This window comes from Falco biarmicus, chromosome 4 (genome assembly GCF_023638135.1).
Source record: "Falco biarmicus isolate bFalBia1 chromosome 4, bFalBia1.pri, whole genome shotgun sequence".
Taxonomy (NCBI): Eukaryota; Metazoa; Chordata; class Aves; order Falconiformes; family Falconidae; genus Falco; species Falco biarmicus.
Window position 1 is genome coordinate 67,575,429 of NC_079291.1, and position 12,202 is coordinate 67,587,630.

The 12,202-nt window shown below is 54.2% G+C and overlaps 1 protein-coding gene across 1 annotated transcript; it reads right to left on the reverse strand.

Annotated features, from left to right (window-relative positions):
* Positions 1-997: 997 nt before the first annotated feature.
* On the reverse strand, positions 998-2,994 carry RPL36 (ribosomal protein L36). Its single transcript, XM_056337464.1, has 3 exons — positions 2,796-2,994; positions 1,721-1,855; positions 998-1,127 (listed from the first exon to the last, which is right to left on the reverse strand). Exons 1-3 carry the CDS (start codon positions 2,886-2,888, stop codon positions 1,038-1,040), a joined length of 318 nt encoding a protein of 105 aa, XP_056193439.1. The 5' UTR covers positions 2,889-2,994; the 3' UTR covers positions 998-1,037.
* Positions 2,995-12,202: the final 9,208 nt, after the last annotated feature.

Consider the following 12,202-nt stretch of genomic DNA (forward strand, 5'->3'; position numbering starts at 1 on the left):
AGTATTTCAAATAAAATTGACATTTTGCCTAAGGACTAGGCTCATTATAAGCCTGTGATAGGCTGGAGGGAAGACTCTGAAATTCTAGGACACACGTATAGCTGCCAAGGGACATGGTTCTCCAGATTAAATCACTACTCCAGGCCTAAGGAGCGAGCAGGCCTGGACAAAAGATCAACGTGCTCAGTACCAGCAGTTAGCACTGCACCACACCATAGACTGTCTTTGCCACTGCAGCAGCTGTGTTATGTTCCCTGAGTGAAGAAAGTAATTAAATGTCTTAGCAGGACTGTTGTAGATCAATAAATATAGGCTTGGGCCAGAGAACTTGAGTATTGTTTTTACAGTGAATGCTAGAAAAACTGAATTTGAAAAGGGTGAGAGTAGTTACATGAAGCCTAGTTGAAATATATTTCTTTGTGCAGGAAGAACAGCACTTGTCCTCTCACAGCAAGGTAGCCCTTAAGAATGAGGAATGATCCTGCTGAAATTCAGCTCTCACCAAGTGTAATTCTTCCTCCCGAGTTGCTAACACAGCAGACAGTAGGGCATAAAGGGAGGGTACAAGGGGAAATGCATAAGCAAGAAAAGCTGCACCAAGGAACAGAAGTGCCCTGGGGAATGGCTGCCATGTTGCTGCTATTTTCAACAGCAAATTTCATCCACCGACTTCTCTCACGCCACCACCTAGGTCTGGAGCCAGACTGTGAGGTGGCAGGTGTCACAGCCTTAGCTACTGCAGAGCCATCCACAGCCTGAGAAAGGCCAGCTCCGCAAGGTGTCAGGGAGGAGGCTTCCCCCTCCAGAATCTATCACAGACCAGTACAAGTAACTCCAGTATCACCATGTCCAGCTGCAGGCAAAATAAAACAGCAATGCAAGGTCTGGATTGTGGCAGAAGAGAGCCTTGTCAGCATCCTGAGTCCCTCGGCATCCCCAGGAGCACCCTGTTCTCACAGGCTGAGGCAGATGCACCATCAACAGTTACTACACTGCGTGTGTGGGAAAGGACTTTATTGAGTTACAGGCTGTACAACTCAATCCTTCTTTGCAGCAGCTTTCCTCATGGCTGCCAGGACGTTACTGAGTTCTTCCCGCTTTCGCTTGGCCCGGATGTGAGTGCCAACCTGCAGGGGAGAGAGCAGCAGTCAGCATTCATCCCAGCGGAGAACAGAGGACACTTCTGGCTGCTCCAGGCATTCACTGACAACTGCTTCACTCAAAAAGCAGGCAGGATGGTAAAGTCCTGGGAAACATGGGCTCAAACTCCATCTGCTTTAACTCGCCAGCCAGAAACTACTTGCCATTGCACCTCAGTAGTACTTCTACTCAATTATGTGGGACAAGGCAGAAGTTGCTTTCAGCTCATAGCTGCCCTCAATGAACACCACTTCAAATCATCCAGTTAATGGGACTCAGCCTCCATGGTGCTGCTTTCCTCTTCCCCCACGCCAGATTTTAATAATGCAAAAAGAGCAAGGCACGTCCAGAGTCCTGTAGCTCTGGGCCTTCTTAGCAAAGTGCCTTTACATCCACTCCCGCTCTCCCCCCCCAACCCAAGGGGCATTCCCTCCACTCCCTTGGACCAGTAGCTTCCCACACAACTGACAAAGTAAGAGAATGAATTAAGCAGCAAAACATCCTTAGGGAAGGGCAGAAAGCAAAAAATTAAGTATAGCCGAGTTTTTGCCATCCTCACCAGGATGTCAGGTTGACCTACCCGTTTCTTAATGAACTTCAGAGCACGTTTATCTTTGGAAACTTTCAGCAATTCCATAGCACGTCTCTCATAGGGTGCGAAGCCACAGACTTCCCTGATCATGTCTCGCACAAACTTGGTGTGTTTGGTCAGGCGCTAGAGGAGAGGGAAAGGCGGGGAAAGAACACATGGATCACAATGAATCCAACTGCGAGTTTACTCAGACCAGACCACAATGGGCTGGGCAACCTCTGGGCTAAGGCCCCAAAACCCGCTTATGCTATAGCACGTCCCAGGGAAGTACAATCCTCTGGCAGCGCTACGCAGCAGCGAGCCCAATGTGCCCATCTCTTTTCATTTCAGACACAGCGCTGGGTATTTTGCACCTTTGCACGCACTACGGTTTTTAGAGAAAGCAGGACCGTTAGCTACGGAAGGTTTGCGTTACTACACATCTCAACCACCCCATCTGAATGCAGCACTGAATCCGTGGGATAAAAGATGCGCACTGCGCCGATCTCATGTTAACACACTCGCTGAACCTGCTTAACTCCCAACAGTGGTGGGCAGGTTGGTGGGTGCCGCCTGCACTCACCCCGAAAAGCAGCCTAGGAGGGGCTGCAGAAGTCGTAGCCTATTTGCAATTTCACTGCTAATTAAGTTTAAGCCGGGGTTGAACTGCATTTATCTTGTTCTTCCATCGCAGGCTGCTCTGCTGCGTTCTCCCACCCCCCGCCGTTTCACCCCGCACCCGACCTCACCGATCAAACACTTTCCACCACCCAAACCCCCGACCCATAAGACGCTGAGCTGCCCGCGGGTTTGCTGCCGGTGCCGGCCGCTGCGGTGCTCAGCACCCCCGCACCCCGAGGGCCAGGCCCGCGGCCCACCGGAACGACGCGCTCAGGCCCCACTGCTGCGGCCGGCACCCCCCGCCCCGGGCAGCCGGCGCCCCCGCTTCAGCCCGGCGGCCGGACGGTGAAGGGGCCGACAGCAAGTGGCCCCCGCCCCACACCCGCCTCCCCGCAGCGAGCTGAGAAGGAACCGAGCGGCAGCGCAGCTCCCCCGCCCCGACCCCCGCCCGCCTCGCACTCACCCCGCGCCGGCGGCACTGCCTGGGCTTGGACACGTTCTTCGTCACCTTGTAGCCCTTGTTGAGGCCCACGGCCATGGGGTAGCGGATGGCCATGGCTGCGGGCAGCGAGCGCTCGGTGCCGCCGCCGATGGACGCGGATGGACGCGGGGTACAGCCCTCCCCGGCCACTCCGCGATGGCGCCGGCGCCGGAAAGGAGGAGCGCGCACGGAAGGCTGGGACAGGGCCCCTTCCGGCGCGGGGCCCGGGGCGCTCTATCTCCCGCCGTGACCATAGAGGCGGGCGGGGAGGGCGGCCCCTGCGGGGCGGGCCGTGCCTGCAGGGCCCGGAGGCCGCGACCCCGCGGGGAGCCCTTACGCGGCACCCCCGGCCGGCGGCGCCCCCAGCGACACGGGAGGGGCCCGGCGGGGCCTCGGGGTCGGTACCGGAGGGCAGGGACCGGGCCAGAGCGGGAGCGGTGCGGTGGGAGGCCTCGCACCCGGCCCAGGCCCAGCCGGGCCTCGGCCCACCCCGGCTCGCACAGGCCGGGTGCCGGAGCCATTTGCCTTGCGCAGCCCCACGGACACGACGCGCGGGCGGGCATGGGCGTTGAATGGGCCCGGTGGCCCAAACCGGCCCCGCGCCAGGCCGGGAGCAGCCACTGCCACGGGCCAGGCCAGCCCTGGGCCAGGCCACACTCCCGCCGCCATTGCTGCCAGAACTACAGCCTGCGTGTTGCGCGGCTGGGATCGGCCGTGTGCAATGGGCCTGGTGAAAGGAACAGGTGATATTTTGCTGGAATGGAAGAGATGGGATTGTTCTGTCGGGACACATCCATCCCTGCCAAAGAACCGAGGTGAACAGTTCAGCCCAAAGAACTGTTTTCCATGTTCAAGGACAATTCCATTTAATTTCTTAAAGTTGAAAATATTGCATTGAAAATATAAAACTAATGGAAAATACTGAAATTTTCAACAAATTACAGAATTTTGCATCTTGCTGTCAGTATAGAACTAGGCCTTGCGGGACTCATTCCTGCAGCACCAGGGCAGCTGTCCCAACTAACACACAAAGTCTTGATCAATTCTGTCATCTGGCTCATGGCCCAAATTCAAGCAGTGAGGAATATTCATCCCATAGATCACGAAACAGGTCTAGCTCTAACGCTTTTCTCCTCAGGAGGTGGACAGACATTTGCAGGGTGAAGGTGACTGTCCTATACAGACAAAAGGAACCCCCAGTCTGCTCCATTCTAACATTCCTGAAAGTCAAGCAAAAAAAAAAAAAAAATAGGAATGCTGAATTTGTTATCTGCACCTTTAAAATCAACCCAAGTTTGACGTCATCTTTACTAAAGAAAACTATTGTAAGGGGCCGCTGAAGATCTGCCCATCCACAAGCTCTGGTTTTCTTGCCAGAGGAGCTGCTGCGCACACCAGGCTGGAGAAGGAGGTGTCACCTCTCCTGCCACCCCCATCGTGCCTGGAGCTATCTTGAGGTGGCTGCTTACATCAGCTCTGGGTGTGCAGAGGAAGGGGATCCCACCTCCTGTGTCTCTGTGACCACCATCAGGCACAGCAGCCTTGAAATAAACACTTGCCTGGAGGAGGAGGCTGCTGCTCTGTGCTGTCTGGTCTGTAAGCATGAACCACCCGGCAGAGCCTCCAAGGCAGGCAGCCCCGTCAGGTCCCAACTCATTTCCACCCGCCCATTTCACTGCATCCCCCTTTCAGCCAGCTCCCGGTACTCCCGGTGCGCTGCCATGCCCTGAAAGCCACACGCTTCCTGAGATCCACCACTGGCAACCACGGAGAGGCAGAGCTCCCTTCCCTCCTGCTCGGGGAGCCAGAATTCCCAGTGGAACAACAAGCTGATGTGGAACAGGGGATTAAAGATGCTCTCACAGGATGCGCTCCCACAGCTGGCGCAGTGCTGGAGGCCCTTTACCCAGTAATTCCACGCATGAACTGAACTGCTGCCTCAGAAGTGAGGACAGTCAACCAGCTGTAGCTTTCGGCTGTGCAGCAGCGCCCCGCCTTCCTGTCTTACCCCTCCTTGGCCAAGGTCTTGTGAGATGCAGGTGTTTGTGTTTGTCAAGATCCAGCTGTTTTTCTGCCAGATGTCTTCTAGCAAGCAGCGTGGGTCACCCTGTGAGCCAGCAGAGCCAGGGAGGCTGCCAGGGCTGGGTATCGGGGAGGGCAACAAGAGACAGGCGCAGCCTCACGCCTAAACCCAGGCTGCTTTAAATTCAGAGGCTATTGCCTGATGTTAATTAAAAAATATATGCATAGCAACCAACATGAAAGCACTTCAGCACCATTCCCACAGGTAGCCAGAGGCCTCCCCTTTGAGCTGAGACCTCGTTGCTCCCAGTGCACCGGTTTTAGATGGAAGTGCCCCCTTCCCCAGTGCATCCTGGCTGTCACGCTTCAGGCTTCTGGACATTGAACACCTGAAAGCCCCGCTCACTCCTGCGAGGCTCGGGGTTGTTGGCTCTACGCTGAGGTCTGCTCTGTGCTTCATCGGCTCAACTTCACGTGCTCACACAGGGTGTTTCCCGAAGTGATGGAGCCTCACACTCTTCCAGGAAATAATTACTCACAACAGCAACCAGCGTGGGGTTCGTCACACACAATATTTCTGCAACTGAGGCCCTCACAGTCAGGATGGAAATACCCCCATGCACCAAGATAGAACAGGCCTCTGAAAAGAGGATGTGGGGACAACAGAAATGATAACATCTCACTCTGCCAGCTTAGAAGTGGCTGTGGCCATCAGACACAGAAACTTGTGATTATGAGCAAGGCCGCTCTCAGGCACGCAGTGCTATGCTGGCACTGCTTCAGCACTTCATAGCAGTTGCCACCAGTGCTCCACTGTGCTCTCTTGAGGGGGTGGGAGAGGGCTAGGAAAGGGGTCCGTCCAGCCTCTGCTGGTGAATTGCCAGAGGTGGAGGAGTCCCTGGTGTGTGACGGGCCATCCAGGGAGCCATCAGAGCCAAACCACGGTGGCCTTTCTTGCTCAAGCTTCTGGGGAGGGAAGCAAAATTCGCTGCCAAGTCCCCACTGCTACCTCTTTTAACAAAAGCAGACCTCTCCCGCTGGAATGGCTCTGCTGCCTTCGGACACTTCTCCTGCTTGTTTGCTAAGCAAGTCTCATTAGAGAGAACCTCAGCCCAGCCAGGCTGACCTCTGGCTGCCTTCTGCTGGACATTTACCGCGTTGCTCACTGTCTCCCAGTTTTAAAGCCCTGCTTTGAGGCAATCAGAGACTCTAACCACTTTCTTCAGTTTTGGTTTATTAGGTTTAAGCCTATTTTTAAACAAAACGCTGCTTTGCACATCATAGGGCAATTTTCACATTGGTCCTTGGTTCTTCCAGCTGCAGTAGTTTGAACCAGACTTTAAAGAAAACTCTGGTCTTGGTGAGTAAACTGGGGTCCAGACAGTATCCCCCAGAAGTCTTTAGTAACTTGCAAGACTTTCCACAGCAAAATAAGAAGCCAACAGCCTCCACCACCAAATCCAGGACAGGAAACAGTGGGCTAAATCCTTCTCCTACATCACTGCATAAGCAAGGGCACCAGCTGCTGCACTCAGGCCGTGGTCTCCCCTCTGCAGCAGCACATGCACGGACAGACAGGCACACACAGAAGCCACAAAAACTGCGCTCCTGAGAGAGGAAAGGCAGACGACCAGCTGCTCCCCTGTCACTGCCTCTAACACCAGGGAACAGGAAAGGCTACATCTATTTCTTACGTTATGTTTTGTTTCATAGCACAGGCGCACTGCTAAAACTGTCACCCATGCTGCCACAGACTGGCATCTGTTCCTGAGTCCACCCGCTCCAGGAAAAACTGGAAAACAACCCCTGCCTGTTCCTTGGACTTTCTGTGGAACGATGGTTTTCATCCACCTGGCCAGTCCAACTGCCTTGAACAGAGGAACCATCTGCAGCTGCCAGTTCAGGCAGGCAGCTTCCATCTGCCGCAGGAAAGGATTTAACCCTTCTGGGGCTGCACTGGGACCTACAACGCCTGGATTTTACAGTCTGGGCTAATCCACCTCTGTTGACATGTGATGGAATGCCTCGATTTTGTATCCACTTCTGCAGTTATAGGTGCCTCACTTTGCTGTTCCTTGTAAGTTGCTCATCACTTCCAAGTGAAAAGAATGTGCTTGGTATTTCTGTCATTGAAAAGCAAATTTCCTGCCTTCTTGTAGGGAACTGCACAGAGGAGGCCTCAGTTCCCCCTGCAGCTGCTGTCCTGCTGTATCACTTGCTGCTTCTCCCCCATGCCAGCACACCTTTCGGTAAGACCGCAGTGACTTACTTTCCTTTCCTACTTGCTGCTGTTGCTGAGGATGGAAAGGTTTCGCCCTTGTCCGGTGGGAAAGGCCATTTACAGCCCACAGATTTCCCTTCAAATTAGCCACTTTGGACAAATGCAACTGCCATTTGTGTTTCTGCTGCCTTTTACAAGATCACCAATGTTTTGCGGTGGCCAAATGCCATATAGATACGAATGGCCTCCCTGGGGATAAGCCCATGTCCCCATCCCTTGGTGGGCCAGCTGTTGCTGCTGGCGCTGAGGGAAGGCTGGATGGTGTGGCTGGGGCAGTGGGGGTGCGCTGCCCCTTTGGGCAGTGCTGGGAGGCCAGATGAGCTCGGCCTGATTGTCACCCTGTGCCAGTGGGGTCCTGGGCTGTCCCAGCCATGAGGAGCCTCCCAGAGGGAGGCAGAAGACCAGACGGGCACCTCAGCGGCACCTGTGAGGATCTCAGGGTTCAGATGGAGGTTCAGAGCTGGCCTCATTGCTAGCTCAGTGGGTGCTTGGCCCTCCATGGCCCCCTCTACCCGGGCACACTGTCCTGGCCTGGGGGAGCGCAGGGTGCTGCTCTTGGCTGGGCAGCAGCAGGGCAGGAGAAGGGGCTGCCCTTGGGGTGCAAGGACCTGGCTGTGGGGGCTGGACGGGAAGGCAGGGTGTCTGCAGCATGGGCGAGAGGCACGGGCAGCAGTCCCAGCCTGCGAATGGGACAGTTGCTACGACCTGCTGTGCCTGTGCAGGTGGATGCATTTAGGTGCTGCAGGGAAGGAGGCATGGCTGGAGCTGCAGGGTGCCTTGCGAAGGAGCCTTCACCATTCTGGTACAGGCTTTCCCGCAGCCCCGAGGTGATCCACGCCTTTCCCCGAGCTGGCCCTGGTGCTGCTGGGGAGAGAAGCTAACCAGTACTATCGGTGGCTGGACACTGCCTGCCCAGGGCTGGGCCCACCAAGCAAGGGCACATCGCTTACCCACCTCACCAGGGCTTCGATCGGCACACGCCGGCGGAGGCGAGAAAGGCTCCCCAGCACAGAGGCTCCCTTCATTTCTGCAGCGACACCATCCCAGAGGCACAGCTGTGTGTGAGCTGGCCCTCAGCCATGCTGCCTGCTTGCACCGCATGCCACCGGACAGCTATGAAGTATTCTGACCTGACTGATCTCCTGAGACAGCACATTTCAGCGAAGGCTTAGCGCTCTAACATTCCCCACTCCTTGCTCGCCTGGATGGATGACCTGCCCATGCTTTATCCTTGGAGGCTGGCGACATCTGCAGACTCTGGGGCATACCTGTGACCTCCTGCAGGACAGGGAGCAGCCGCTGGGCACAGAGGTCCTCAGGCCAGAGGAAGCCAGAAAAGCAGCGAGAATGATGCAAGGGCTGAGGAAGAAGGGGGCACTCCAAAGCAGAGGTCCTTCCCAAAGTGAGTTCTTCTGGAAGAAGACCCAGAAACAGGCCAAGGATTACAGGGACAACCCTGCAAGACTGTTGCCCAAGAAGGGAGTAGTGGGGGTATCCACCTTCCAAGGAGTTGTCGGTCCTTCCTTGTATACATGCCAACAGGAGAGTCCTGTAGAAAGCAACTGTTGCTATTTCCTTTACGTGACAAGGCATTTTTGACAAGAACAAACAGGAAAATTGGTCATGAATCGGTTGGTGTGGCCAGGGTGCTGCCTGCTGTTGACACCAAAGGAGAAATGTACAGGGTGGAGAGAAGAAAACTATTTGAATGAAAAAGGAAACAGAACTCAAGACTTGATTTGTGTAAAGGCGGAGCAAAGGCAAAGGGCTAAGCAGCTGTAGTGCCCGTGGGGGGGCATGTAAGTGTGGGTTCTTCACACAGGATTTTCTCCTTGTGGGACTCCTGATGTCCTGAGCTTGGCTGAGCACCTCTGGGCACCTGAGCACTGGTTGCTCCACTGGAAGGGCTCCCAGCCCCTTGCCAGGTACAGGGCAGAGCTATTGTCCCCTCTGGCCTCAGGCCAGTCCCACAGCCCCAACCCCTGCCAGCAGGACGCTGGCCAGGGTGGCCACTGAACCAGAACCCAGAGAGGTGTCATCAACCTGTGTTTGCTTAGCAGGAGGGCCATGGTGGGAGGGCAGTGACTTCTGTTCTGCAGCAGGCAGACGTGACAGGCTTGCGCAGACCAGAGCTGCTGCCCCTCCACACCAGTTCAGACCAGGACAATACAGGCAGGGGAATGGGGATGCACACCTCCAGCCACCAGCATGCTGACCCCTGCAAGTGGCCGTTCAGCTGCGCGGTGTCAGCCATGCACAGTGTTCCCCTACACAGACGCATCACCGGCTATACTGCTTTTAAAATTATATTGTCAGTATAAGCTGCCAACAGCCTCACTAACCACGTAATCCCACACCAATCTCTCTGCCTTCTTCCACACCTGAGGCCTTTTAGCAGCCTGCAGTTTCCTGCCACCCCTCAGCCTCCCACTCCACACGGGTTATAAAAATGCAAACCCAGCAAAAGTTGCGTAATGATTTACCAACTGCTGCTTTATTACCCAGCAGACACCAGATTAATCTCACCGGTTAAAACTGGGTGGACAGAGTCCAGGGCTCACACACCAGGCAGCTGTTTTCAGGCAGCCCACTCTCCAAGACAACCAGCAAAGGGATGCTAGACCCTGAGCGGGTGTTGGGAACACATCCACGTGGGGTTGCACACATCAGCATCGGGCTGTACACACTGTGGCAAGGGGATCGTGCCCAGGGCTAGCATCTCCGTTAATCGTGGGAGTGAATGCCCAGGGACTGGTGAAGCCCTGAATCATTTATGATGATGGTGGTATCACAGAGCATCTGGCCACACTACTGAGAGTGGCAGAGGTGAACAACCGTGCTGGTAAACCGAGGCAACCTTTCCTGATGTGCTGAGGGTGAACTGGCCTGGCCTCTGGCACGTGGGAAGAACTGTCAGCTAGCAAATTCCTGTCATTTACTGGGATGCTCCATACTTTGAACCCACCAGTTATTTCTCTGGATTCAACAGTAAGATATAACCTTTTGCACTTGTGGATGCTCAGAGGTTCTGTCAGAGCAGGCTCAGCTTTGAAATTCCTGCACGTGAGCAGATTGCCCACTGAGCAACAGCACCTCTCCAGCCCCCACCAGCCCCAATCCTTCCAGCGGGCAAAACTGTGTGCCACTGACCACGCTGCCCCACGCGGGGCCAAGCTGAAGCTGATTTTTCTCTTACATGCAAGATTTCTGCAGACACTGTAAATTAAATCAAATCCCACAACACTATGATATTCTCAAACCCAGAAATGGAGTTTGGCAGTGTTGAGGCAGCCCGCAAACACCTCTGTCAGCCTAAAGCTTCTCCTCACTACCTGTACCTCTGGCTCATTTACTCCAGCCAAGCAAATCTTGTTCATGGCTGCCCAAAACATCTGGTTCGTGCACCTACCCACCCACCCCCACCCCCAGTGTGTGCTGGTGGTGGAAAAAGAAGTGATGTGAAGCTTCAAAATTCCGTACACAGCACAGGCTGGAGGAGAGAAGGGCAGGGCACGGTTCTCCTGTTTAGCACCGCCACGTCCCCAACTCCAGGCAGCGGACAGCTTCCTCTTGTCAGTGCATGGTTTGTCGAAGTTGTCCCTTGCTTTAAGGACACGCAGCTCCAACACAGACGCTAACTGAGCTGGCACTTTGCTGCTGTCACCGGCTGCGCCAATGAGATGGATGCATTGACAGGATCTGGAAGCCAGGTTCACCAAGCTAATCCATGAGGCTCAAGGCACACAGACATTAACTGAGTAATCTTTGTGGTCATCTTAATTCCATCGCAAGATTATGATAAAGCTTTAGAATTTATCCTTTGTAAAATACTTTGAAACTTTGGGTGGAGAGCACTTTGGAATTACAGAAAGCATTCCTTTAATCTCCTTTATTAATCATGTAATATCCACAAGGGAGACTGATCCCATGCAGACACCTCTTTATCTCCATGGAACTGTCTTCTCCACTCTCACGTATGTTAATTCTAAATTTTACCTTTGACAGAGGCTCTGTCATAAGGAATCTCAACGCTCCAGCTTCACGCAGGATTTTAATTGTCTTTCAAAGCGGAGCCAAAAGGTTTCTGCTTTCACCTTTCTTTGTTAAACCCGGCTTCCTAACGCTCTGGGGGTTGGTTGCTTTGGTTTAACTGAACAAAACTGAAATCTTAACCCATCTCCAGTGAGGCAGAGGCTGAGCCAGCCCCGGCAGACGCGAGGAACGTAGCAGGTTACTGCAGCTGCTGGAGGGAAATACGTAAATAGCTCTATGGTGATGGGCACTGAGCCAGCTGCAGTTGGTCTGCGGATTTGAAAATTAGGCGCCAAATGGTTGTTCTGAAAAAAAAAAAAAAAAAACCCAAAAAAAACACCAAACCAAAAACAACCAAAAAAACCCGGGGGTTTGTTTTCACAAGCTTGGAGATCAGTGCCAGGTTTTATATAATAACAGCGCGGGGGGGTGAGCGCTGCGTGCTGCCCTCCCACAGCTCGGCTGGAGCAGCAGTGATCTAAGGGATGCTCGGAGCAGAGCCGGGATCGCTCCTGACCGATGAAGCGAGCTTTGTGAACTCGGAGGAGCCGCGTTTCAGAGCCAGTCCCCACCCTCCTCCACCACGCTCCCCAAACGGCTAAAACATGAGGGACCTGCACGTGGAGGGAACCTGAGCCCCCTGGGGCGCCGAGACCCTGGGGCTCCCCTTGCAGCCTGCGTAGCAGCCTCATGTCTTCGGACCCCCGAAAGTATAACGAGAATGAAATTCAGCTCTGTATGCGAAAGGCAAAACTCATAACGTCTGAGATTATTGGCCTGATAGTTATTTAAAGGTGACATGAATAATCCCTTCCTTGATCTTAGATTAATTTTGCTATTTACCTATGTAAATCGCTGCTAGTTATGCACACGAATGCTCACGGCTCCATCTCTGCAGGCTCCAGGGCTGCCGGCAGCCTGACTGGAAGGAAACGGTGATGTTGTTCCTACCTGGCCTCCTCATCTGTTTCCAGGGGTGTTTTCACAGTATTTTATTGCCAAGGAATCTGTCTTCCTATTACTTCAGACGAATTCCTGGGCTGCGGGGGGCCAG

Bases quoted from the DNA above. Each gene is read 5' to 3' on its own strand.
- RPL36 (XM_056337464.1), bottom strand. From the start codon at position 2,888: ATGGCCATCCGCTACCCCATGGCCGTGGGCCTCAACAAGGGCTACAAG. The intron at 1,856-2,795 runs GTGAGTGCGAGG...CCTCTCCTCTAG, and splicing joins GGCAGTGCCGCCGGCGCGGG to CGCCTGACCAAACACACCAA. The intron at 1,128-1,720 runs GTAGGTCAACCT...TCTCCCCTGCAG, and splicing joins TGAAGTTCATTAAGAAACGG to GTTGGCACTCACATCCGGGC.